Source organism: Lonchura striata, chromosome Z, assembly GCF_050655825.1.
Source record: "Lonchura striata isolate lonStrDom1 chromosome Z, ASM5065582v1, whole genome shotgun sequence".
Classification (NCBI taxonomy): Eukaryota; Metazoa; Chordata; class Aves; order Passeriformes; family Estrildidae; genus Lonchura; species Lonchura striata.
The window spans coordinates 34,079,658-34,106,757 of record NC_140740.1 but is presented as its reverse complement, the minus strand read 5'-3'; the positions used below and the strand labels follow the sequence as shown (position 1 = coordinate 34,106,757).

At 38.2% G+C, this 27,100-nt stretch overlaps 1 protein-coding gene across 3 annotated transcripts; it reads right to left on the bottom strand.

Moving 5' to 3' along the window:
* Positions 1-1,865: 1,865 nt before the first annotated feature.
* Positions 1,866-27,100, bottom strand: RHOBTB3 (Rho related BTB domain containing 3). 3 transcript variants are annotated; one of them, XM_021546204.4, is made up of 12 exons: positions 26,536-27,100; positions 26,174-26,390; positions 17,994-18,186; positions 16,026-16,177; positions 15,105-15,216; positions 13,969-14,337; positions 11,580-11,692; positions 9,932-10,043; positions 7,385-7,558; positions 6,045-6,211; positions 4,852-4,948; positions 1,866-2,222 (listed from the first exon to the last, which is right to left on the bottom strand). In XM_021546204.4, exons 1-12 carry the CDS (start codon positions 26,937-26,939, stop codon positions 2,107-2,109), a joined length of 2,226 nt encoding a protein of 741 aa, XP_021401879.2. In that variant the 5' UTR covers positions 26,940-27,100; the 3' UTR covers positions 1,866-2,106. The 3 variants fall into 3 exon arrangements, with proteins under 3 accessions (XP_021401879.2, XP_021401880.2, XP_085423849.1); XM_021546205.3 differs by having other exon boundaries at positions 26,497-26,633; XM_085567723.1 differs by lacking the exon at positions 4,852-4,948 and having other exon boundaries at positions 26,536-27,081.

The window sequence follows — 27,100 nt, the reverse complement described above, 5'->3', positions numbered from 1 at the left end:
CACAGGATGTCAGTATGAAGCATTTAATCCCCACTTTTGGTAATTGAGCTGGATTCTGGTAGAAGCACCCAAAGATGCTATCAGATGTCTGGACAAACTGTAGTTTAACTGTATGCACAAATTTTTCCATGACTTTAAGCTTCAAAAAACTTACTGAAATTTTATTCATATCTATCCAGTAATTTAATTTTTACTTAAATTTTTGGTAACTATATGACTATAAAAACTACTTTTTTCACATGCAAGTTCCATACATATTACTTTCCTGCTAATTTTTTTTGTTAAATGATTTCAGTTTTCTTTTATGATTTTGAAAAAGCATTATCATTCTGTATATTTTAGGCTCTATATGCAAGATGTAGATAGGTATATTAATCTTTTAAATAACTTTAGGATCTGCAGATGCAAAGTTTGGTTTTTTTTTGTTTTTGGTTTTTTTTTTTTTTAATCATTCTTGCCTAAAACTAACCTTGGAATTCTGAGTCTGCAGCAGCCATCTGAGTCATAAACTCTTTTTTATTTTGTGTGTATACAAAAATAGGGAAAATATCACCAAAAAAAAAAGAAAAAAATCTCAGTGACTCCAGAATAGAATTTGAAAAGAACAATTTATCTATAAAATGGTATTGAAAAATATAACAATTCTTATACTTAAAAAAAAAAAAAGATTCAGCTCCAGCAATTTGTTTTTCCACCTTCTTCTCACAAGTGCAGTTTCTAGGTACATTTGATGTGGTAGAAATGCGACAGTCTCAGGCTACAAACCACATTACAAAGGTAGATGATAAACCAGAATTGAAAATACAAGAATGATAATGAGGCATCTAGTTCCTTGATTAGATTTTAGTTCTAGAAATGTACCTATGCTCAGGAAAAGGCTCAGTTCATTCTGGCATTAGCACATACTATGTACACACAAGTCAGCAGCATGACAAGTTATTTTGGTCAAGAAAATGCTAAATAGCAACTGCAAGGATCTTGTAAGTCATAATATTCTGTGTTTTTCTCTCGTATCTCAGAAAGGATCCACAGCTACGTTTGTCTCACATGGTGTAGCTCATGAGCACATGATGATAATTAAACTTGAACTTAATCCCTGCTGGGGAGGTTTGATCTCAAAGTTCCATCTCACAAAAGCCAACATCCGTGGCAGCACTTGCAAATCTGTGAGGGTCATCTCCTTCATGACCAGCACATCTAACATCTATTGTGGTGACTATGATTATTAGACACACTTTTCCCAAAAAAAGCCATTTTTGCTAGTGGCTTTTTGAGATTTTTGCTCAAACCCCAAGAAAGACTGTTAAGCCCTCTGCCTTTCTTCCCTGCCCATTAGTACCATACGGATATGCTCTGAGCATATGTAGTTTTCCCTCTCTTTATTCTTCATGGGGAAAAATACAACATGACCACACTAACAAAGATGGTGTTCTGAAGATTGTGAAAACAAGCTTTCTTCTACCTACTGGCAGGAAAAATCATGTCATTCTTTAGATATTTGGAGGCTCTAGAGAATACTGTGATGCAATGGCATTCCTCTGGAATTAAAACACTTAATCAAAGGGTTGTAACAGAACAACAGGCTTTCTCTGGAGTAATAAATTAATAGTAACTACAATCCTACCCATTATATTGTGAACTAATAAATGCTACAGAAAATTTTTGCATCCTGAAGTATATGAAAAAATTATGACCTGGCTTCTCAGCTTCCCTGCACTGTTACTGTAACCCTATGCTTCTATTATGCACAGATACACAAAACCAGTCTATTTTCAACAGATTCAGTTTAGCAGCCACAAATAACTATGAAAAACAATAAAATAAACAAAAAGGAAATTAGAAGGGGGAACAGATACCAGTCAGAGCACTGTCCTGTAATACATTTAATCCCCATGAATATGAAGTCCTTGTGCTTAAAATAAATCTTCAACATACATTTCTCAATGCTTCAAGGTAAAAATTAGAGTGATTTGTTAGCAAAACAAAGAACGTAATTCCCAGAGGAGGTTAGCATCAGGTTTCACTCTTTATGTGGTTTTTATATTCTAGATAATCCCCAATCTGAAATTTTGCAATTGAGATGCACTTTGTGTGTATTCAGCCTCTTTACATTACTGTGCAGTGGCATTTCTGAGAGTGGATATAGTTCCTGTAATCAGCAAGCTGCTTCAGGTACAAATTTGAAGGCCATCGGTGCATCTCTACAAAATTGCGCTCTTCCACTAGAAAAAGAAATAAAGGAATTATATATAATTTATAGATATAGAGCATATGTGCACAGGCTGCAAAAAAATATTTTAAAATAGATAAAAAACATGATTCAAGATATAAATACAGCTACAAAAGTAAAGGTAAGTGCTGACTGTTTTGCATTGAGCTCTGCTACGGCACAGAGATAAGAATTAACACAAAATGTTTCCTTGTTAGTAAGTTAGTAATAAAAAAGTTTTTTTGAAAAATGGAATACAATACTCATTAAGGAGAGCAAAGAGATATTTCTAAAGACAAGCATATTTTATCCCTAGAGGATAGTCATATGTGGTATGCAAGGATTTTTCTAAGCTGCAGAACTATAAAGCAGTATAAAGCTATAAAGGGTATATAAATTCCTGTACCAATAGTTTGATTTGAGATCAGTGAAGAAACCAAGGTGATGAGTGAAGCTAAGATTCAGTAAGATATTAATGTCCTATTGCATGTGCTTTTTATCACTGACAAAGTTGTATATGAGTCTTTTACCAATATTTTTTAGATTAATCTCCTCTACATTTGCAGAAAGATTCATTTTCATCCCCTTAAACCCAGATATTCCAGAGTCAGCTTGCATCCATTGCTCCTGGCTCCTGAGGGCTGCAGACCAAGACACAGCAGAGAAGCTCACAGCTGGGAGAGCCTGAGGGCAGGCAAACTGCACTAACCTGGGCACAAGGCAGGGCTTCAATCCTCAGGGGAATATCCTGCTAGTCAAATCTGATTTCTTCTATGGCAAAGTAACCCACCTAATTGATCAAGTGAAGCCAGTTGGTGTAATGTTTTTGGATGTCAATAAAGCTTCTGATACTGTTTCTCATGGGATCTTTCTTGACAAAATGTCCAGCCCATAGTAGGATAAACACATCGTGTGAAGGGTGAACAACTGGCTCACAGGCACAAAGGGTTACAATGACTGGGGTGACATCAGACTGGGGACCTGTCACTAATGGGGTTCCAAAGGCTTCCATCCTTGGTCCTGTGCTCTTCAACATCTTCATAAATTACCTGTATGGAGGACTGGAAACACTGAGCAAATTTGCAGATGCCAAAAATCTGGGAGGAACTGTTGACTTCCTCAAAGGCAGGGAGACCCTGCAGAGAGGCCTCAATAGATTAGAAGACTGGGTGATCACCAAGCATAGGAAGTTCAAAAAGGGAAAGTGCTGGACTCTGCACCTGGGATGGGACAACCCTGGATGTATGGACAGACTGAGGAATGAGATGTTGGATAGCAGTGCCCTGGAAAGTGCCCTGGGGGTTCTGGTCGATGACAAGTTGAGTCAGCAGTGCCCTGGCAGCCAGGAGTGACATTTGTGTCCTGAGGGCACCAGGCCCAGCATGGCCAGCCAGGCAAGGGAGGGGACTGTCCTGCTCTGCTGGCCACTGGGATGACACCTCCTCAAGTCTGGGGCAGACTGGGTGCTACAGTATAAGAATGACATTAAACTATTAGTGTGTCCAAAGAAGGGCAGTAAAGAGCTTTGAGTGGAAGCTGTGTGAGGAGCATCTGAGGGCACTTGGTCTGTTTGGCCTGGAGGAGATTGAGGAGAGACCTCAGTAGGGTCTGGAACTTCCTTGTGAGGGAAAGAAGAGAAGCAGAACAGAAAAGGAGGGGAAGACACTGATCTGTTCTCAGTGGTGACCAGTGAAAAAAGATCAGTGTCTGCCCCTCCTTTTCTGTGAGAGGATTGAAGGGTATGGCCTGAAGTTGTGTCAGGGAGGTTTAGGCTGGATTAGGGAAAGATTCTTCCCCAGTGTGTATTTGGGCACTGAACAGGCTCCCCAGGCCAATGATCATGGCACCAGCCTGACAGAGTTCATGAAGCTTTTGGAAAATACTCATGATTTCACTCTTGGGGATGGTGTTGTGCAGGACCAGGAGCTGCACTCATTGATCCTTGTGTGTTCTTCCAACTCAGCTAATTCTGCATTTCTGTGAAGGTCTCAGGTCTTGGAAAGCCCCTGGAGAGCCACTGCCTGCTGCTGTGTTGCTGTCCTAAACCTAAAGGTGATGAGGTGTCACAGGTCAAAGAAATGTATCCAGGTCAAAGAGATGCAACCCTCATCAGGGTGAAGGAAATCACACAGGCAATGAACAAAACTTTCTAGTTACACCACCAGAAGCAAATACAAATGTTTGGAAATATAAATACCAGATCCCTGGAAGAAGATGTATTTATTTATTTGAACAGGCCATCATTTTTTTATTTTATAAGATCTGCTGGAGCATACTGTAAGAATCCTATTTTTTTAAAGGAAAACCCCAGCACTTGAAGAAGTCTCAAAAATGACCCATTACCTTGATTTAAATTAGTAAGATAACATGAGGACATTGACATACGATGACCAAACTGTTCCAGCAAATTCAGTTATGGGTGGGAACCTGGCTATCCCAATAGGAACCATAAAAATAGTGATGCAGGGCTGGCTGTGTCATGTTGTATGCTGATCCCACAGCAGGATGGTGAAACATCCTGCTGAAATATCCTAAAGAAACCCTAATTATTTTCTCATGCACAAATGGTATTATCCAGAACATCACTTTTCATCTTGGAAAAATATAAAACATGTGTCTCTTCAAAATGAACAGAAAAATACCTGAAAGTTCTTGAAATTCAGGCTTTTGACTGAAGATGAGGTAGTTAGTGGCAATAAAATAAAGAAGCCAAGTTGAAAGGCAATCAGAATTGTGAAACTGTGGGAAGAAGGAAAAGACAAAACATCTAAAACATAACCACATCTCACATATAAAAATATTTTTCGTTTAAGCAATTTACTAAATAAAGTGTTGACTATGGAAGATAATGAAGGAAAAGTTATTTAATGGAAATACGTAAACAGGTGAACACCCAAGAACAAATTAACAAAGTCCCTCTCACAGAGATAGAAAAAACACCTGCGATATCATGCATCTTGGAAATTTTGACATCTGCACAGAGGCAGAGCTTCGCAGGACTGGAGGGAAGGAATGTGGCATGTTGGTTTTGTGGTCTCCTGTTTCAGCAGAAAATCCTATTTGATTAAGGCAATATTCTGCAATTTAGTTTTTGTTTTCCTCTTCTGTTTTTCAAATCTGCCTTTATTGTTTTTATTTTTTCAGCCTCTAATCTTTTCTTTTCCTGCTCTTTTGCATTTCTCTCAATATTCTATGCAGTTGGATCTCCTTTGTCACCTGCATGCCACATAATTTAGTTTTTTGACTAAAAGTAGAACGAGTGTTATCTTTACTTGCCTAAAACCCCTCTTTTCTGGAAGAAGCTGTAGTTAAGTTGAATTACTGCAGTGTGTCCATGATAAAGGAAATTCCACAGATGAGGGTGTGACTAGAGGATCTGGAGCCCAAATCTTATGGGAAGTAGCTGAAGGATGTGGGGATTTCATTCGGGGAAAAAAAAAAGCGGCTCTGGACGACCTTATCACTCTCTACAACTCCCTTGAAAGGAGGTTGTGGACAGGTGGGGGTCAGTCTCTGCTCCCAGATAAAAAGTGACGGCACAAGATGAAACAGCCTCAGGTTATGCCTGGGAGGTTTAGGTTGAATAGTAGGAAAAATTTCTTTGTGGTAAAGGTTGTCAAGCTCTGAAGCAGGCTTGTGTACAGTGGAGGCAATTCTATGATTAAAGGCTAAAAGATTCTTCTGGCCACCCTTGTGTCACCAGTTATCCCTAGTAAACAAATTTTATACCAATATGTTTCCTTGGAAACAGAAATTGCTCTAAATATTTTTTAAATTTCTAAAACAACTTATTAAATCAACATATATATTCTCATTTGATATATACAATAAGTACCTTAGCTTTTTTGAGCAAGCTAACAATACTGAGGCTTGTGGAAGCCAGTTCCCTGCTAGGCATGCTCTGAAGCTGCGTGATGATGTAAAGCTCACAAATGTGCTGGAGTCTCATCACTTGGTACATCTCTGCACAGATCAGCAGAGACATCGCTTGGAGAATATTGTCTGAAAACCAAGAAAACAAAAGTTACATGTATTTTACCTTTTTGACAAGATGACCAACACTACTTTCACCACATTGAATTTTAAATACCTAACAACAAACACAAAATCAGACTGCTGTGATCACCTTGTTTTATTTTTTTATTATCATAAATTTTTGTTTGCTGTATCCCCTTATTTTTCCAGATAAGATATTCAATTAAGAAGAAAAATGTGTTAAGAACTTTCTGGCAGATAGATGTAGAGAATTGCTGTCAATATTGTGGATCTTGAAGACGATGAGTCAAGTGCTGCTGATCTATTTAGAGTAACTGAGAATTAATGTGTGGATTTTGCTAAGTTCTCTTTCAGAAAAGCACTTTTATGATAAAAGAAAATATAGCCAAAGTCCAAAGACAGAAAAAGAGAGGCATTTTTTTTTTTAAATATAGCACAGTGGTTGCATTTTTAAACTGATAAACAAGGAAATATTAGGTGGAGTGAAAAGAGAAACATGAAATATCTAAGAACAAGCTAGAATAACTATTTCAAAAGAAAATAAAAGCAAAACTACATATTTTGATATGTAGTTTTATTCATTATATAAAGGAAAAATTAGTGACATTTAAATTATGTTTTAGATTTAGTATTCAGATTTCCTTCTCATAAGAAAGATAAAGATTGGGACATAAAGAATATTTTAGCTCAATTTTTCTTGCCAAACACTCCTGTTGGCATATTTTTTCTGGGCTTACATACACATAAGATAACCATGTGTATAAGTAAGGTATTCCTGCAGTTTAACCTTGTTTATTATAAACTCAGCTCTATGCATGTTCAAGAAGTGACAACTTTTAAATATAATGCAGAATCCAAACTAGAAAGCAGTAATGCTGTAATGTAAAAAGAAAATTATAAATACTATAATGGATCAGAAGTGAAATTGCAACTTCTTTGAGTCTTGTTTTGTGAGCACAAAACAAATAATTTTATTAGAAATATTTCTTCTATTTTACTTGTATAGGACAGATTTCTTTTTTTATTGCACAATACAAAAAAGTTATCTTTCTTGAGACATTGCACATTCAAATATTGGCATTTTTCAATTAAATAGGCACTGCTACATTACTCTTGATCAATGCCCTGCTATGGAAAAATAAGTTACAGATATAGAACTATATTTTACAGTTTCCTTACCTGGGCAGCAAGAATCAGTGTAAAGGTACTCTAAGAAGGACAGGAAAGTGTCTTTGGAAACCCCATACACTGGAACCAGAATGCTATTTGCTTCTAGATAATTGCCACTAAACATAGCTGCCATAACCTTACAGCGAGCCACCAGAACTGCCCTGTGGGCTGGTACAGTTGAACCTGCAGGATGCAAGACAAAAATAAATATACAATGACTTTATATAACACAGAAAGATCTTAATTTTAAAGCTCATGTCTTCTTAGGAGGTTTTCATCTCACTGAAAATGATTCAAGTGTTGAAAGTTGGCAATAACTAAGAACACACTCACTCCATACTAGTTAAGATGACTAATGAATAGTAAAATAAAACAAAATCAACAAACAAAAAAATTAATTAAACCAAAATGCAATAGACTAAACCAACTGATAATAATCTGTTCACACTAACTGAACCTCCAGCCCACTTCATAATATGAAGTGTTATGAATTGTTATGCAATAATTTCCAATATGAGTGATTCTATGAAGAGTCATTTATGTTTACCAGTAACCCTGCTGATAATTAATATTTGTACAGAATGACCACACAAAGCAGAAAAAGGCAAATTTTTCCAGATGAAATTCCATTGAGTTCAGTAAGTAAGTATAAATTTAACTAGGTTAAATACAGTGCCTAAGTGAATTTCATTAATTGTAGTCTCATGAAAAAAACACTGATGATTTTTTTCTAGAAATTTATTAATTTTCTACTATTTGCAAGTGAACTCTTTGCTTTACTACAGCATTTGGAAGACCTGGAGAGGCCAAAAGCCCAGGGTGGCAGAGGCCTTTCAGGCTGCAGAGTCCACCTGGACTGAGCAGTCCAGCTCAGTATGCAAGGAAGTGCCAAGCAAGTGCCAGTCAGGACAGTAACCAAAACCAAAATAAGCATTTGGAGTTGGATGTAAATGTTTTAATCAAAATTATAATAAACAGATCAAGTGACATGCAATATACTGTATGTACTTAGAAAGAAGTTAATTATATCTTTAACCACAACATTGACACCTGAGTAATTCTTTGAAGCCTTCTGGCATTTTTTGTCTTTTGTTCTGTTTCTACTCCCTGTACTTCTACTTTCAAAATGTCTAAGATGCATGCTATGTGTCCTCTATGTGCTTGTGAATGGACATTTATCGACTAGTTAAAATCTTCAGTCACATTCTATGTATTTACACAGACATAATGGGCTCCTGTTTTTCCTGGCTCTCATACTTCCCTAGGCTAGAAAACTCAAAGCAGTGCTAAGTATCTAAGAAATTGCTCAAAAACGTACAAATTTGTTTGTCTAGTTAAGATTACTGCCTTCATTTTCTCTTAGTAGTTATTTAATTTTGAAACAGTTACTCGAATTAGAGAAAAAAATTTGTCATCAATTATTAGAAAAACAGTTCACATTTTATTAGTGGATAAGCATGCTTTGTTAAAAATACTTGTCAACCCATTCAGAGATTTGGGTTTTCTTTCTCTAAAATATATAGTGTTGTTCTGGTTTCATCAGCTTTCCACAAAGACTTTCTCAGAAGAGGGACACTGAGGTGAGTTGTTCATGTCATTGAGCTCAAAATCAGTATTTTCCTCTCCTTTACAAAGATATTTTTGTGGCGTCTTTCCTAAGTGTTAAACAGAACACCTAGAAAGAGTCTGCTTGTCCTTCTGTGCTTATGTTTGAGGAGTTAATGCTTCATATTTGTCCCTGAGATATACATCTGAAAAGAATTAAAACATTATCTAATTCTAGAAGGCCATTTCTGCATGAAGGGTGAGTATGGACAGATGGAGAATAGTGTTAGCTTTTAAAAGCCATCTCATTTTTATTCTCACAAAAGTATGCAACACATTTCTCATACTGCATCTTTCATTGCAACAATGAACACATTTAATTTCCACACAAGACACTGAATCCTGACACTGCAGAACATCAGGCAGTGAAATGTGGTAGGTGTCAGTGGCACCAGATCTGCAGTTCACCAAACCCTGGTGGCAACGACAGTGAAGCAAGTCCCTGTCAGCTTCTGAGGGGACAAGGGCAATGTTGGCAGGAGCCAATAACCACCAAATCTGCTCTTTTCAATGGGGGCAACAAGCACAGAGATAAAGCTCAAGCCTTTCCCAGGTCTGATGTTAGGGAGAGCCCTTTAGTGTGTCCTAGTGCTTGTGCAGCTGGGAACAGGATTGAGATTAAAATAAAATAAAATAAAATACTGCAAAACACAATGGAGTAAACAAAAATATAATAAAAGAGAATAAAAAATAGTGTAAATCAGGGAGGGACAATGTTCCGTGACAGGGAGAGGGAATTCCTACAGGATCAGCCCACATGAACAGTGCTAGGAGTGGACACTGCTACAGGGCATCCATAGTGACAAGCTTTCCCTGCTTTCCACAGTGACAGCAAAGCACTCTTATTTCCTTAGTTTTGATGCTATGGAACATGGTCACCTCTATATCCTACATTTCTGAAGAGGGGAACAAGGATAAAGACTGGAGGCTAAGTGAGCAGAGGTACTGTACCTTGTATTTTGAAGATTACATCAGCTAGCACAGGTGTGTTGAAGAATAGCCTGAGAGAAGTATTATACAGACGTTTTATCTGGTGAGAGTTGCAGTCCTTTATAGTGTTTACCTGAAAAATAAATCGGTAATAAAGTGCTGTCATGTGTGGATGCCCACAGAACTAAATATTATGGGACATCATTCATATGGGAAAATAAACAACAGCTTCTGGCATGTGCATTCCTCTGCAATCACCTTTTGTCTTCTAATTTCCTATTCCAGGAAGTGCAGCATCTCTGAGGGGTCTCTTATCCCTCACAGTCACATCTCAGCTCTATTCTTGGTAATCTTGACCTCTGACAAAACTCCCCCACCTCCCTACAGGCAGGTCGGGCTTCATCAGTTTTCTGGAGTCCAAACCTTTGCATGCATTCCCTGTCCAGACCCAATGCTGCAGCAAAAGGTTTGAGGGCTCAGGGAGGAGTAGGGATGAGATACACATCCACCCCACAGTGTGATGTACAGAGGCAAGACAGCTGGAAGTTCCATGTTTATATTGCCCTGGAATTGCTTTGACAGAGGCAGGGGGAGCTCACAGGCTGGAGCACAGACTCCTCTTACAATAACCTGGTAGTGTTAAGACCCTCCAAGACCCAGTACTCTCAGTTAGTTCTTAGTTTTGTTTTTCTTACCTTAAAAATGTAATCTAAAGCTGCTAAAAGAAACAATATTAATCATGCTGCTAGATTGTGACAAGTGAAATTCAGATGAAGTTGAATTTATGGTTAAAATGCTAAATTTATAAATTCTTTAGTTTTACTAAGAAAAATCATAATTCCTTCCTTTTGGCCTCCAAAAAATGCTTAAATGTGAAATAAGAGTACCCTGAAAGCATAAAAAAAGAATAAAAGAAATGACAACAGTTCAGGCTCACTATCTTAAAAGTCTTCAGGCTCTCCAAGGCCAAACCTATAAATGTTTTAGCTGTGGGCTGGTAAGCCTAAGACAGAGCAGTCATAAGCTGAAAACAGTTCAGTGACTTTTTGATGTCTATATTGTATTGTTCCAAGAGAATCTGAGAGATTTGCCCTTCTAAATCAACAGAAATTATTAGAGCAAGTTCTATATTATGAGGGAATGTATATGCTCCAAGAAAAAATGTCTGTAAAAATGAATTCTATATTAAAACTAATTCTACATTGTGACTTTTTATTAACATAATAATATGTTACTTTTTTTGTGTGATCTTCTACTGAGTTACAGACAGTTTTCCAAACACAGAACTTACATGAGAAACCACCCCTGTGGATCTACTGTAGAATCCTAACTTTTGGCTTATGTTCAGGAGCAAATCTTTCCTGGGCAGCCTCTATTACATGGGAATTAGCAACCCATAATCATATTGACAGACAATGTTCAAAGCTGTGAATACGAGTAATCCTTTTAGAATACCTGCTATTGTGATTTTTACCAATTACATTAATTCTGCATGTTACATGTGGATCTCTGTGTATGTGCCTGCAAACAACACACTGAAAGCATTAAATACTACAGGCTGTTTGATCCAAAATGACTTTAAAACAAAGACTGACAAGAAAACCTTGCCTACAAAACAATCCCTCAAAAACTTAAGTAACTAATGGTGACCCAAGGGAGTTAGATGTACCTTCCCTGGAGTTTTCAGGATGAATTTTACTTTCTCAAGCACGTGTTCTATTTTATCTGGATCCTTCAGCTTCTTTCTTATGTCCTCTTCTAATAGTTCCCACTGGAAAGCACCTACCACAAAACCAGGGGGAGTTCAGATTATAAATCAGCATGGCACAGACCTCAGCAGGCAGAGGAAAAATGACATCAATGCCAAACACATCCTGCAGAAATGGTAGGGGGTTTGTACATAAATCACCCAGACCTTTGCTTTTAGGAAAGGGTACAATGCAATTTTTGCACATGAAATTTCCATGGTACTTTTTATAGTGCAACGAAGTACCAACAGACTAGAGCATCTCACTTGCTTTCACACTCAGTGTATTAATTACTTCCAGTTCAGTCACTACATATTGCAGGTAGAGATTCAGAAAAAAAAATCCTTAATGTTTCAATATTTATGGAATTTTTTTAACTTCTGCCTGTGCTGCTGGCTTCATTGTTCTACAGGGTTCTGAACTAGAAAAATTTAATGCACAGTTACATTCTCAGTCCTCATAGCTATAATCAGCACAAAGTTTGCAGTAGAATTATTCTTGCTTTCCCAGACAAAGCCATGACATTCACTGAAGTGTCTCAAAAGCTTTCTTGGAAAAATGAAGAGAGTAAAAACAAAGATAGTTTATCTTCATGCAGCTTGCTGGTGTAAGTCTCAGGTGCACCGTGGGACTTTGTGGAAATTTTCAGTTCTAATCCAGGACAAAAAGGAGACAGAAATAGATCAAGCTCAGTGACAAGCCCAACTCAGCACAGCCCTGAAGATGCTCTGCTGTCAAGAGGCTCAATCAGTCCCTACAACACACAGCATCCTCAGCTCAATTATCTCCCATCTATACCACACTGGATAAGGGTTTATAACCTCATGGGCATCATGTCACAGTCCTGAACAATCTGAAAACTCATGATTTGTTCTCTTCTCAGCCTGTACCTCAAGCACCTTCACGTCTCAGGGGCACCAAAAGCCACAATGACCCTCAGGCTGGGAGCTGAGAGTAAGGCAGAGCTCTGCCTACAACTGCACAGTTTCACAGCTCTTTGGCTGACAAAAAAGAAAGTAAAAAGGGAAAATTAGTGCACACAAGGCACTAGACACAAGCTGTAGATGGTAACAGATGAAGATATTTACAAAGATGTTTAGACAGGAGGAAAGGAGGCTCAGGGGTGAACTTGCCACCTTCTGGCCAACTGCCTGGAAGGAGGTTGTAGCCAGGCTGGGGACAGTCTCTTCTCCCAGGTAATAAGTGACAGAACAAGAGGAAACAGCCTCAAATTGCAACAGGGGAGGTTTAGATTCAATATCAGGAACACTTCTTCACCTAAAGGATTATCAAGCAGTGGAAAAAGTTCCCAAGGCAGTGGTAGGGTCACCATCCCTGGAGGCACTTCAAAGATGCGGCACACTGGGACATGATTTAAGTGATGGGCTTGGTTGGCAGTGATGGATTAATGGGTGGACTCGATAATCTTAAAGGTCTTTTCCAACCCAAATTATTAAATTATTCTATGAATTAAAAATACTGTATTTATCCCCTGCTGAAAATCCAGTTTTAATCCCCCATCCTTTCCTGCAATAAATAAGAACAAAAAAAAAAAATCTATTCAGGGATTTTTTTCAGTGAAAAACTTCTTCATCTGTTCTTTACGTTTGTTACTATTTTGGAAAGAACTGCCTTTGATGTACAAATTCCAACTGAAAGCTGAAAGATTCTCTAACAGGCTGAAAAATATTTCATGGAGAACAAACAGGCATTGGCTACTTCCAGAAAAAAACCCCAAATATTTCTGCTGAAGACTTTTAAGCAACATCTGAAAATCTAAAAAAATATCAGTGCCATTTTAATAGCTGGCATTAGGTAGATGAGGTCGCAGCCTGTACCAACTGGTAGCAAAAGTCATGCAACACATCAGAAGTCTTCACACTCCAGCCACTTATCACTGTTTTCTCTTCAGTTGCACCATACTCAGAATAAAAATTGAGTTTTCTTAAGTAACTCTGCACTCTTGCCCCTGTGTTTAGAACATGCAACCATTTGCATGTATTTTAAAAATCTAGGATCTGAAACTGACTCAAATGCCAAATTTTTTTGGCAAAATTTTGGATATTATTGATGCTAGCCTATGGACTAATTTAACTTAGGCCCATTAGATCTGGAATTACAATAATTTAAGTTTTTGTTATAGGTGATGGTTTTTTTCCATTGTGCATAGTAATCACAAGGGTTAAAATAGGTATGGAAACAAGGTGATGTATCATCTAGCGACAGCAAAGCCATGTTCCTTAGTGTGATGCATGTATTCCTTCATGAGACAATAGGAAATGAGTAGCCAGATCTGTTCCCAGCAGGTACCTGAATAGATGAAGTGGAGGATGTCTGGGAGACAAGAACAGAAGACAGAATCCTTCACCACTACCCTGACTGGTGGGACACAGGGTGGTACATCACGGAGGGAGGAGGGGAAGAGATCCCCCACCTCCACTGTGAAGAGGCTCTGTGCCAGCTGTATGATGAAGGTGTCATGGGTGTTGGATGGGCTCTTCACCCTGAAGAGTAGCATGAAGAGGTGGCTGACAGAGCAGAGGATGATCTTGTGAGCCTCTACCGCCATGCTGAGGTCCTCAGGGTAAAAGGCCACATCTGCACACTGGCAGCAGTAGAGCAGATTGTGCAGGTCTGCATTGTAGTGCGAGGCTTCGCCCTTCAGGATCGGCATCTTTTCTGCAAAAGAGCTCAGGTTGCAACCTTAGCAAGTGCTAACCACAGGACAATTGACCTTATTAGGTCAGTTTAATTTTTAAAGGAGATATTCAGTAAAAATATTTCTTATATGCTGTTTGAATATCTTGAGTAAAATTCTCTAAAAATGGAAATACTTAGTACAGTAAGTAAATTAAGAAACAGTTTAATGCTATGTGTCTGTCCTTTCATGAAAGTTACACTATAAAGAAACTTAGACTGTGTATTCCAAATCTAAGAGGTCTGAGCAAATTTTTAGAACATGGAAAAAGAGACAACTACAGATTTAGAGGTAACTACTTGTCAGTAATTTTTTTACTAAACAAATGCATCAGATGCTCAGAAATCACATAAAGGTGTGTACTTCTCTCCCTTGCTTTATGTGCAGCAAACAAAAACACTATTTGATTATACTGTAGAATAATAATTCATGTGCTAACAACTTTCTTTTGTAATTTGTCTGTTAAGATTTTATGTAAAGTTTTTATCAAGTCCAGCAGAAAACCATTCCTATTAGTTATATCTAAAATAAGCTAGAAATCCATTGCAAAGTTATATATTGCCATACAATTATCCCCAAGTAAATTGAATCATCACTAAAAGATGATGCAACATAATCAGAACAGCTGACAATAGATAGCACAGCTCATAGTAACAATTGTTACTAAAATATGTAGAAAAAATATTAATTGTGTAAAAAAAGTGACACACATAAGGAATTATACTAGGGACCAGATATCAATGATCACCTGGCTGTTCAAGCTGAGGTGGTTGGACTCGATGGCACTTCTGCATCTTTTTCCTTTTCTTCATTTTTTCAGATGACTTCCGATTCAAACTTTGGATTATAAAATATTCCAGCTAAGACAAGAAATATATATTTTTAAAACCCTTGTTATTTAATAACAACCTATACATCAAATTAAGGGGTATAACAGCTTCTGTATGCAGGGCTAAAGCTACTGACATTATTACCAGTCATCTGGGAGAGTCCCAAAACTCCTAACAAGAAGCTACCATATTTAAATAGAACTAGCACAATTTAAAAGACTATTTATTCAAATGATTGTGGTTAATTCTTGTGTATTTAATCTTCCTAGAATTGACAGACACAAAGATATTAAATTTACCAACCTGTTTAGATACTAATTGTATCTTGGGGAATGGTCTCATTTAGCTGGGTGTTATCCAGCAAGGAAAAAGGACAAGAATACAAGTGGAAAACTTACCGCAGTGTGTCAAATGGCTTCCCTAAATCTTCCTACTTAAAACCAGATTAACCTTGGTAATGCTAATTCAGATAGCATCATAGACTCATAGAATCATAGAATGGTTTGGCTTGGAAAGTACCTAGAAGACCACTGAGTTCCAATCCCCCTGCCATGGGCAGGGACACTTTCCACTAGATCAGGTTGCTCCAAGCCCCATCCAATGCAGTTAAGAATACTGCCAAGAATACAGCTCCCCTGACCATTCTGTTCCACTGTCTGACCACCCACACAGTGAAGAATTTCTTTCTAATATCTAACTTGAATTTTGCATTGGTGGGATCTTGGCACTTGGTGGTAGGGCCCATATGTGTGCCTCCCTTGGCTCTCTGAAGCTCTCACATCAGTCATGCATCTCATGCATGTTCCACCCTGTTTCCAAAACTGCAGATTCTCACTCACCACTCCTCCAAAATATTTCTGGATGTAGAAGTCATCAAGAGTGTGCAGTTCAAGGTAGGTGGCTCTGAGTTCTTTAGCAAGTTGAACTCCTTCGGAGGTTGTGACACAGCTCTTTCTGTCTGAAGTGCACAGGGGACAGGTGCAAGACACTCCTGGGGTAAAAAGTTATGAAAAAGAACCATTCTGGCCAAATAATGCAGAATTCTTAGATTCCTAAATAACTGTAAAGATATATTACTTAGAGGAGAACAAAGAGGGAAATTAAAACATAGGAATTTTATAATAAGAAATCTATAATTACAGAAAAAAAACACAGCTTCATATTAATCAATTCAAAATACTAGTCAATATACAAACCTCTGCATACATTACATTAGCATTACTTTATTGGTTTTGTTAAGGTGGAAGAGTCCAGCCAGACTTATGGATGCCAGATTTGGCTTTGGCTCAATACCTTTTCATGCCCAGGTCTTGTACTAGCCTTCAGGTGTTATCATTCATGAATGTCACCCTTAAACCTGTTGAATTATTGTGGCCTGTCCATGCAGGAAATACACACAGTAGTGAAAGAAGAAAATTTTCACTCCAGACCAAACCCTTGATGGGTTTGTATGTACTGCAGGATCTGATTAATTTACATGTATTTCACATATATTTTTAAAAAAAACAAAATAGGTACTTTTAAGATTATGCCATTTAAATGCTAAAAATCTTCTAGCCACACTGGGTCAGGTATGCTTAATGACAGTAAGAATATGCCAGCAATGGATGTGCTTTCAAATGTGCTGTGCATGCTCTGCGCTAATGTCCTCTGCCTAGACCTATAGATAACGTAATGAAACAGCTTTTTCTGTTGTTTTTTTAATAATTTGTTTTGTCAGCAGCATTTACCACTACAGAGGATTAATATCTTAGTAATCTGTATGAGCAAACTGCTGTATTCACAAATACCTCCGAGAAACAAAAAGGTTCTGTGTATACACAGCAGTTTGCTCTGACAGGTCCCAGGGCAAATCCAGAGTCCAGCCTGATGTCTCTCATGACCACATTATTTAGGGAGGAACACAGAAAAAACTAAGTGGAAAAAAAAAACCAAAAAAACCAAAAAAACTACTCAATTTGGTGACATCCTGTTCTTAAACACAAAGTGTAAGGAAATGCTTGGGGAATACAAACAATTTACAAAGACCTTGCCCTTAGAATGGGAGATTTATTACTCCTATATAAATCAGAGCATGAAAACTTTTGGTTGTGATCACTGAATTACTAAATGGAAAAAAATAAATATTTAACTGTTATGCAGCTCTTTAATTGTCCTATATCTGTCACTGAGCTAAAAGATTTATAAGTAGACCTTAGCAACACTGAGCATTCCATCCACAGAGGAAGTATATTTCATATGGATTAATATTTCTATGTATAGTACAAAAATAAATGTCTACATCTATGCTCATCATGTTTCTTACTCATTAAAAGGAGGGATGCTCAGAAACATTTATTTTAGTAAAGTATCATGAAGTAAAAGACAAGCTAGGATTGTGGTTTTCAGTCACTGTTTTAGGAAAAAGGTCCCAGAGAATTTCTAGGCTTTTCCTACCCACTCTCCACTGTTTTCAGAATGCAGGATATAATTTAAATCTCATACTCTAGGGATACTTTATACCCAAATATATGTTGCTTAATCCAAATTATTAGATTTAATCCTCATGTGTGGTGGCTCCACAAGAAGAGTCATTACAGAGGTCGAAGAAGGATATGTTGCCTTTCATCACTGGGGTTGACTAGGCACAGTGTTCTTGCCAGCACATCAGTCTAGAGGGCCAAAATACATATGCATATTACTGTCATCCTGACAGACTAATTGTTTCTGTTAGCAGCTTGGAAAAACAACCAGCTTCTACTGAAATTGCACTATACCCAACTTCCAAATGAGATTTTATCTGTTGTTACAGGAGGCTGGATACATACCATTTTTTCTTGCACCAATAGCAGAAATTATTACTGGAACTGAGCAGTGATTTAAGGCTTTTTTTACCATTGGCACATAACTGTCCTTCAGTTCTTGAAATGAAGTCTTGTCATTGACAGAATATTTAATCACAATAATATCAGCTCCTCCAATGAGCCTGCAGGAAGTATACCAGTCACTGTCAAATATATCCTAAAAAGAAAAAAAAACCACGAGTCAAGAATTTACTGTCTATAAAGAAAAAGATCAAATATTCTATATTCTTAATGCAAAACTCTATATAATTGTTTTTGTCTGATTAGATCTTATTTGAAGACATGCAACAATGAACAGACTTCCAGCTTTGTAATTTCCTTGTTTGGAGAGCAAATTGTTTGTTATAATAAATCACAAATATTTTCAATGAATTCAGGAATTCTGCAAGAAGAATTAAAAATAGGGTTTGTCAGGGAATATTCTTTTCAGGAAGAAGCTTTGCTGGTTTAATTACTTAATTTAAAATTGTTTCCTTTAGGAAATAAAAACACCTTCATTGGTAGAGGTTTTCAGCAACTCATACAAAAACTTATTAAGCACACCATTTTAGAGAAAGGGTTACACAGAATTATCCTATTTACCTATGAACTTTTAAATACAAACTTAATAATTCAGAGTGGTTTTTATTATAAGAGCTTCCACATAGCTTTACCAGGTGTTGATGTCTTCAGGATAAGCACTTCAATCACATACCTAAACTTTCTTTTTCAACTTCACATTCAAATTTTCACTTGAATGAAATGAAAACTCTGTGCTGAGGACTTAACTCTAAAATTGTTGGATATTCTGCTAATTTACAGCTGTGCTGTATCCACAAGCAATATACGGTTATTACTTGTGTATTTGTCATGGAACTGTGACTCTGTAATTTCTGCTTCACCAGAAGGTAGCTCATAAATACCAGGGGAAGCCTTGGCTTTGAATGTATGCTGAATTGAAAACTCTTGAGAGAAGTCTGGAACTGGTCCAGAGAACTGAAGAAAACCTCTGGAAACACAAAATGCCATTGCCTCTTAGAACAGAGAGACTTTTTTTGCCCTTCTGGTACTTAAAGGGGGCTTATAAGAAAGATGGGAATAAACTTTTCAGCAGGGCCTGTTGTAATAGGACAAGGGACAATGGTTTTAAACTAAAAGAGGGTAGATTTAGGTTGGACATAAGGCAGACATTTTTTACACAGAGGATGATGAGGCCCTGGCACAATTTGCCCTAAGAAGCTGTGAGTGCCCCATCCCTAGGGCAAGTTGGATGAGGCTCTGCGCAATCTGGTCTAGTGGAAGGTGTTCCTGCCCATGGCAGGAAAGAACTAGCAATTCTCAAGCACATGTTTGTGCAACCCATCCCCCATGGCAAAGGGGATGGAATGAGATGACCTCTAAGGTTCCTTCCAACCCAAATCATTCAATGATTCTGAGATTCTATGGGAGCCCTGCATAGCATGTGAGGCAAAACTAGAAGAACTTGGGACATTGAGGAAAAAAAATGGAAATTAGCAGTAATGAAATAAATACAATGTGAAAACAGAAATAAATGAGCAGAGAAGTGACAAAAGGGCACAAATCAAAGTTTGGGTAGTGGGGAGCAATTTGAGTTTTGTAAAGCAAGTCACAGAAATAAGAGCATTACAAATGGGAGTCAAGTACATAAATGATTAGTAATATCAAAAAGTGGTATGGCTTGTGTTGTCAACATAACTATTTTTGATCACTTCAAAAAGTTCATTGTTTAAAATCTGGTGAGGTAGCTACAATGCTCTTAACTACAAGAAGTAGCATGACCTTGCTGGAAGTGAAAGTCAGCAAGTATTTGCCTAAAGTGTCAGTTCACATCATTCCCAATTCAGGTCTTGACCTTACAAAGAAATAACTCAGGAAATAAATTACAGTACACATTCCCATTGATCTCTGTAAGAGGAATTTTTGTTCTGCAGTAAGTAAACCACAATTAACAATTTATCAGGAATATCTCTCACATGATTAACCATGTTGACAATAAAGTAGGTCAAGTGCACCACTCTCGATCTTTGTTTTTTTGAGACAACTTGGTCAGAAACTATTATAATACCAGACTTAGGACAGCCTCAATTAGCACTTAATACAATCATTTAGGCCCGGTTAATAATATAACATTTACACATAAATGCACATTTAGCACCTCTAGCAGTAGGACTACCAGCTACAATGCTTCAAAACAGCCACCTAGAAGGACATTTGGAAAACTTGAACACACAAGCAGGCAAAAATTGAGAATTTTCAAGGGACAGCTTTACTACACTTCAGTTGATGAAGATCTCAATGGAGAATTTTTAACAGACTTGTATACATTTAACACAATACAGGTTTAAAGGAAAAATACAATACAACCCCAAAAATAGCATAGAATATTTATCTGTTCTGTTCTGTTCTATTGGCAGACAGAAAGCACATCTGTTCCTTTGCAATTTCCTTCCACCTGTCCGTCTTCAAGATCAGCCCAGATTTGCACCTGCCCATCTCTACAAGATTGGAGACAATGGGTGGTATCATAAGCAAAGAGTAGAGCACAGGTGCACAAATACACTGTAACTGCACAGCTTTAAGCATGAGTAATAAAAAATTCTTATGGAAACTTCCTATGGAATTTACTATGTGTATTTTATATTGTTTGTATAATGGTTTTGTGATATGTTTGTATATTGTTTTTCACTCACTCCTTTGTACAGTGGAACTAAATCTCATGTGCCAGGAAAATTCTCCAAAAATATCTCTGACAGTGGGTTATTGGCACAAGGCATCCCTGAAACAAAGCATCTAGAGACTCCTTTATTATTGCTTTTAGAGACTCTTTCATGCAAAAATGATAGAGGGAATGTCATCAGATGAAGAACAGCCATTCAGATGCAGGAATAACCTTAATTTCAGGTTCCATCTATGAAATTTTTATAACAGCTACTCCTCATCATGCTTCCTGCTCTATTTCACAAGTCAGACATTGGCAAAAGGAAGAAGTATCTGCACAGCTAAGGTTATTTTATTATGATCTTATTACTATAATTTTAATTATATTTCTGTTGCTGTTCCACTCAGGACATATTAGGAAAAATCTTCATTCTTTCCTTGCACGCCTTCATTCTAAGTGTCTCATAACATATTCTTGCTGTTAGTAAATTATACTTCTCAAGATTAAATGTTGAAAATAAAGCTTTCAGAGGCACTTAAGATATGATTTTCCAAAAAAATCACATGATCCCTTAAGACAACAATACTTGCTTTGTCAAAAATGATTTATGACTGTCTTTCTCAATGGCAATGAAATTTCTCACACAAGTGCCCTTGCAATGCCCACATTCTTTCTGAAAGCTGCTCATAAGTGTCCCCATGTCCAACCATCCCAGCCCTGGGTCTGAGGCAGCAGCAATGCCAACTACTCTGTGGGGAAAATGGTGCCTGGACACCCCGTAGGAATGTTCTCTGGGGATTTCCCCAGTATCCAAGAGAACTGCATTGCGAACATTGGAGAGTTATCCTGTGGGATTCCTTAAAATCAGAGTGTTTGGGCATGTTGCAAAGGCAGGCCTCAGAGACAGCAGGATGGTGATTAGAGCTGAGCAGCAGCTATAAGATTTGTCAGCAGAAAAATTATACAAGAAGTAGAGAGAAAGGACAAATAGAACAATGGTCTGTGTATTAACGCTTGGGTAGAATAACTCCCTAAGTTGCAAAAAAGTATATCTAGTGAGATATTAAGAAGTTTTAAGCTGAATAATGGAGCTCTATGCATTGCATCTTAAGGCTTACAAACAAGTATTGTACTTGAAACAAGCAAGTATTGTTTTAACCAAAGGTATGTGTACATATGGTGGTTAGGTAAAACTGTCATTATGCTTTTGCTTTGTGTGATTAGTCAAAAAGCTTTTAAAATAAATTGCAACATGAGGTTCTTAGTCTGCTGCCTAAGATGTGAGCTACTGGCATCTTCCCATTGTCATAAGCATGTAATGAGACTAATGCTAAAAAATAAACAGCTTGAGACACATTCCTTAACAGTCCTGTCCTATTCATAATTCATACATAACCCCCCAACCAGCGATATTATTCCTCTCTATGATCCATTTACAGACCTGTTTCCCTTTCCATCACACTGATGTTCTCCACACCACATACAAGAACCTTCCTCGTTTTTTTTCAAGATTCCTCTGCAATTTCTTATCAGTCTGCAGCAGGGCAAATTTTTTGGGTGTACTCTCCATAACTTACTAGGCCCCTGAACTTACTCAGATAAGTAATCTGCAGCACAGATGGAAGTGTGCCCTTCAGAAATCCTCCTCAACATCCCCCTCATGAAACAAAGTAAGCTCATATTGGCCTTTAATATCCTCTCATAAATGAATTTAAAACTATTTTTCACCAGGATATGATCATTTGTTGTAAATTGCCACTTCAGGCACTCAAGCTTAAAAATGAGAAGGGATGACATACTGAAAAATGAAAAGTTACTAGCTGTCATTTTTTACTGAAGCAATAAATATGTCTAGATTTCTAAAAATAGCAAATAAAATCTGAAAGTGGCTCAGATTCCTGTACCTTTAGACATGATAAAGACTGGCCAGCCTTGGCAGAACAAGGAGCACAAGATTTATGATAAGAGGAAAAATCCAGAGAACAACACTATTGGTGATATCGGTGACATAAGAAAACTCACAGTGTTTGAGGGATTACTCCTGTTGGTACAGTAAATAACAAGAAAAAAAAAAACTAAAATATTCAGGGAAAGAGATTTTTGTAAGGCAGAATTAGAAAAAAAATTCACAGAACAGCTTCTTAAAATTGTAGTTAATATATTTAAGTAGCAGTTAATATATTTGTGTACTAGTGAACCTCATGGAGGTCTGCAGCTCTGTGCAAGGCTCTGAGCAGACACAGCAGAGCATCCACCCTTCTTCAAGTATCTCACCCAGTATAAGGCAATCTCCAAAACCCAGTTGCTCTATATGTATTGTATTTTTTAACATTTCTGTACTTGATAATGTCAGTAATTCTCTAGAAACTGAGCAGTTTTTATAAAATAGGGGAAAGCTAAAAAAATTCTGGGGGTATTGTTTCTCATAAGGGAAAATAAACCCAAACAAACCGAACAAAAGCCACAAAACTGAAACAAACAAACAAAACCAGGTGGGTCTTAGTAGAAAAAGTTAAAAAGGACAATAAGACCCCCAGGCTAGGACAGAAACACTCCCATATCCTAAGGGGATTGCTCCAAGTAAGAGAGGGGAGAACAAGAGTTACTTCAAGTAGGGAACACTTACAAAGGACTTTTTATTTTGCCATTTATTTTCTAGCACTGTAATTAAATGAATCAAAACATGAATTACGGCTTCTATGCTATGCTTAATTCTGGACTTGAGGAAGATGCACTTGCCATTAGATATTAAAAATTCTGTCTGCATTTTTTCTGCAGAAGCCTAAAAAAATTTAGGGTCAAGTGGAATTGTAAAATACAGGCAAGTCAACAAAATGGCATGTCAGACCTGAAGACTATCAAATCTAACACAGATTGTCAATTAAAGCAGTCTTTTTCAAAGCTAGTCTTAAAATTAATCTTGCAAATTTCTCCTTATGAGTTACTCGCTCCATACAGAGGTTTACCCCTCCAAAATTAGAAAAACGGGGACATTCTCAATATGCCTTATTATAGAGTAGCTTAAGCATGCATTAGCAACTGATCAGCTGTTAAAACCACAATATTTAGCAGAGATGTTAGCACACATGTGTCTTCCCTAGTTGCTTAGTTCCTGATGCCTTCTCTACCCTAGGTTTGCATTTTTGAGGAAACGTTTTGAGGCCGGGTGATTTGCAACAATGTTGGTGCACTGTGAGCCTGTCCCCTGCACACAGTACACAGCTCTGCCAGAGCAAGACATACTGGTACACCCAGAGAGTGACACACTGTCTACTGAGCACTTCACACTAAAGAGCAATCTGTCCTTGGAAACTCTGACATTTTGCCTTCAGATTTTGAAAAGTGTGGTGTTCCACTGCTATCTCTACAGCCCTGTGATATTATAAGGTCCCCAAAGTCAGCATTTACATCCTGCACCCTGCAATTGCCAGGGGAAGGAGAGCTCCTCACAACATGCTAGTTTGCATGCTGGCAATCATTAATTTATCTTTGTAATTTCCCAAAGACACCTGTCTTGCTGACCCTTCTGCAGACTCAGAAGGCTGAATAGTGTCCTGGGCTGACAGACAGGTGCAGACTGAAATGGAAGAAAATTAAACTGCACCACAATCTACTATGCAAAAGGATCCCCCCACTCACTGTGGAGCTGTACTCAGTAAAACCACATCAACACTGCATTTCCAGACTGATGGCTGTGGAGGACAAAGAGCAGCTGGGCACCCTTGAGTTTTGAGACTCACAGCTATCAGTGCATTCAGCTGCCAAGTTCATATCTAGGACCTTCTTGTCTTGATCATATGCATTTAATCTAGATAAGGTACAAATCCCAGGTAAAATGCAAATCTGCCTTGTGCTCAGATGGTGAAATACTGCAAGGCCCCCCCATACCACCACCTCTGTGCTTTGGTAACATGAAACATCAATCCTTTTTCTATGCAGAATATGGCTTGAAGCAACATCTGTCAACCTTTTGAATTGTTCTGTGCTGTTTCTCCAGGCTAGCAGCCCTGAACGAGCCACTGTGACATAGTGAATCTCAAGCACCCAGGCTGCGGGAAATGGTCCTGCTCTGCCTTACCCTACCAAGGACACTGCTTTATGCATGACAACCTGCTGCAGAGTCCAGTCCTGCTATCTGACATGTCTTCCATGAAGAGAAAAATGCTAATTTGTCCTCAACATTCTCAGTAATGTATATCCTGCCTCCTTTAGCTGATAGAGGGGAAAAAACTGAAGGCCTCAGAAATGCAATAACTCAGATAATAACAAGCTAACTTTTGAAGGGCAGAAATTACAAGGTCTTCAGAACGGAACAACCTTGTTCTGCAGAAAGCCAAATGCAATTAAAGCAATGTAAAAACTCATCAACTTTGTCTCCAGTCTATGTTCTTGCTTCTCCTTCTCCAGCTGCCCCCACTGCCTTACCCACCTCCTTTCATCCCTTTGAAACAGCCTTTGAAGCCCTACAGACTTCATTTATATTCAGATTTTACTCTTTGCTGCACTCCAGTGACTCCAGCAAACTGCATGTGTAGGTCACGTGCAGTTTCACAGATTAGAAACAGGATCCCCAGTCCATTCTGGCAAAAAAGAAATAAAGAGCAGCTAAACTGGATTGTTTCATTTTAAGATTGCTGGCTTCTGATAATTTCATGGAGCTGTTATGGCTCCTGCAGATTCTACAAAAGGTTTCCCTTACAGGAGTAGAAAAATCACTCAAAGGATAGAATTATAGTGCTGAAACTGATTATTGTTTTAATTTCTAAAAGCTGGTAAGCTGAGGGTTTTTTTTAAGTCTACTAAGTAGTCATTAAATATGTTTTAATTTAGATTATCAGTATAATTTCTTACATAATCATTGATCTGCTCACACTCCAAACTTACTTACAAAAGTAAGTTTTCTCACTTACTAACACAAGTGCCAACAACTTGCAACAGTGCCAGAATCTTTTTTATTTACTATCAGATAAAGGCAATAATGTTAATACGTGAGTATTCTTTGTAAGAGGAGTAAAATTACTCCCTACATGGTATTTGCAACCTATCGAAACTTTTAATCTGTCGTTTTTCACAGCTGGAAAACTTATTGCCTTTTTTTTACAGAAAAATAAAATGTCATTTTATTTTTGACAAATATTTGGAGAGAGAGTTTATGATGAAGTGTCACAAAGAAGGCATTCTTGTTTACCTCTAGATTATCTTTCACAAAATTTCCACTAAGCAAGAAGTTGAAAAAACCACCTTCTTACAGGGAAGGCCCAGCAGAGGTTTGTTTATGAGAACCTTTTTATAGCACCTTTGAGATTTCCCAGCATTTGCCTGGTTACATTTTTGAAGATTTATTACTAAATGCAATAATAAAACTACAAAAAAAAAAAAAAATCCCACAACAATGGCAACCATTTAAAATTAGGATATGCTTTCATTTTACTAAAACAGCTCACACTTTTAAGTGTAGTTAAAAAGAGTGAGATGGATCTTTTACCCAGACAGGACAGTCGTGTACCACCAGTCTGACATTTCCAAATACGCAGGCTTGATACTCAGTAAAAACTGGATTTCCAACGTGACTGGCAGACAAGCTGCTGTCGATCTGGGAAATGAGAGCACTTCTCCCGAGATAGCTCCAGATGAGACTCGGCTGCTGATTGTCCTCAGAAAAACCATCTCTTTCATTCCCAAAAGCTACAATATTAACCGACCTAAAATATAAATAATAAAGACAAAGTTGTGTTAACAAAGATGAAGGGAAAGAAAATAAAATCAAAACTAATATATTAATCCTTCTGAATCCTTTTCCCTCCTTACATTTTAACACCCTCCTGTAATCAACAGCAAAACACATACATGATCTCAAATCCAACAGCAGGGTGGGAGCAAAGCGGAAAAGAAACCTGGAAAGGCTGATTGCATTGCAAATCCCCAGCGGGTTTGGCTTGTTCAGCCTCGCTGCGGTGACCTCGGGGACTCCTGCCACATTCCCCCGGCTGTGGCCAGGCTGGATAACTCGGTGCTGGTTGCTCCGGGCGATGGACTGCAGCCGCACGCCGGAGCCACAGCAGCAGAAGCAGCAGGATCAGCAGCAGCGGCAAAAGCAGGATCGGAATCTGCAGCAGGATCGGGATCTGCAGCAGGATCGGGATCTGCAGCAGCAGCAGATGAGCAGCACCGCAGGCTGCGGTAGCCGCGGTGCTCCGGCGCTGTCGCGGAAGGCGATGTCGCGTCCGGCCGGGCGGTCCCGGCCATCGCATCCTGACGTCAGCCAGCCCCGCAGACGCTATGGCAGAGCGACATGACGTCTCGAGGGCAGGTACAGCCAGGTGAGCAGGGGCAGGGAAAGGCGATGGGGCAGAGCCGTGTCCCACCCCGCACGCCTTCTGTTGCCGCCCCGCAGGAACAGGACCAACATCCG

Bases quoted from the DNA above. Each gene is read 5' to 3' on its own strand.
- RHOBTB3 (XM_021546204.4), bottom strand. From the start codon at position 26,939: ATGCGATGGCCGGGACCGCCCGGCCGGACGCGACATCGCCTTCCGCGA. The intron at 18,187-26,173 runs GTAAAAGATCCA...TTTTCTTTTTAG, and splicing joins TACACGACTGTCCTGTCTGG to GATATATTTGACAGTGACTG. The intron at 6,212-7,384 runs GTAAGGAAACTG...CTTGGTTTTCAG, and splicing joins CACTGATTCTTGCTGCCCAG to ACAATATTCTCCAAGCGATG.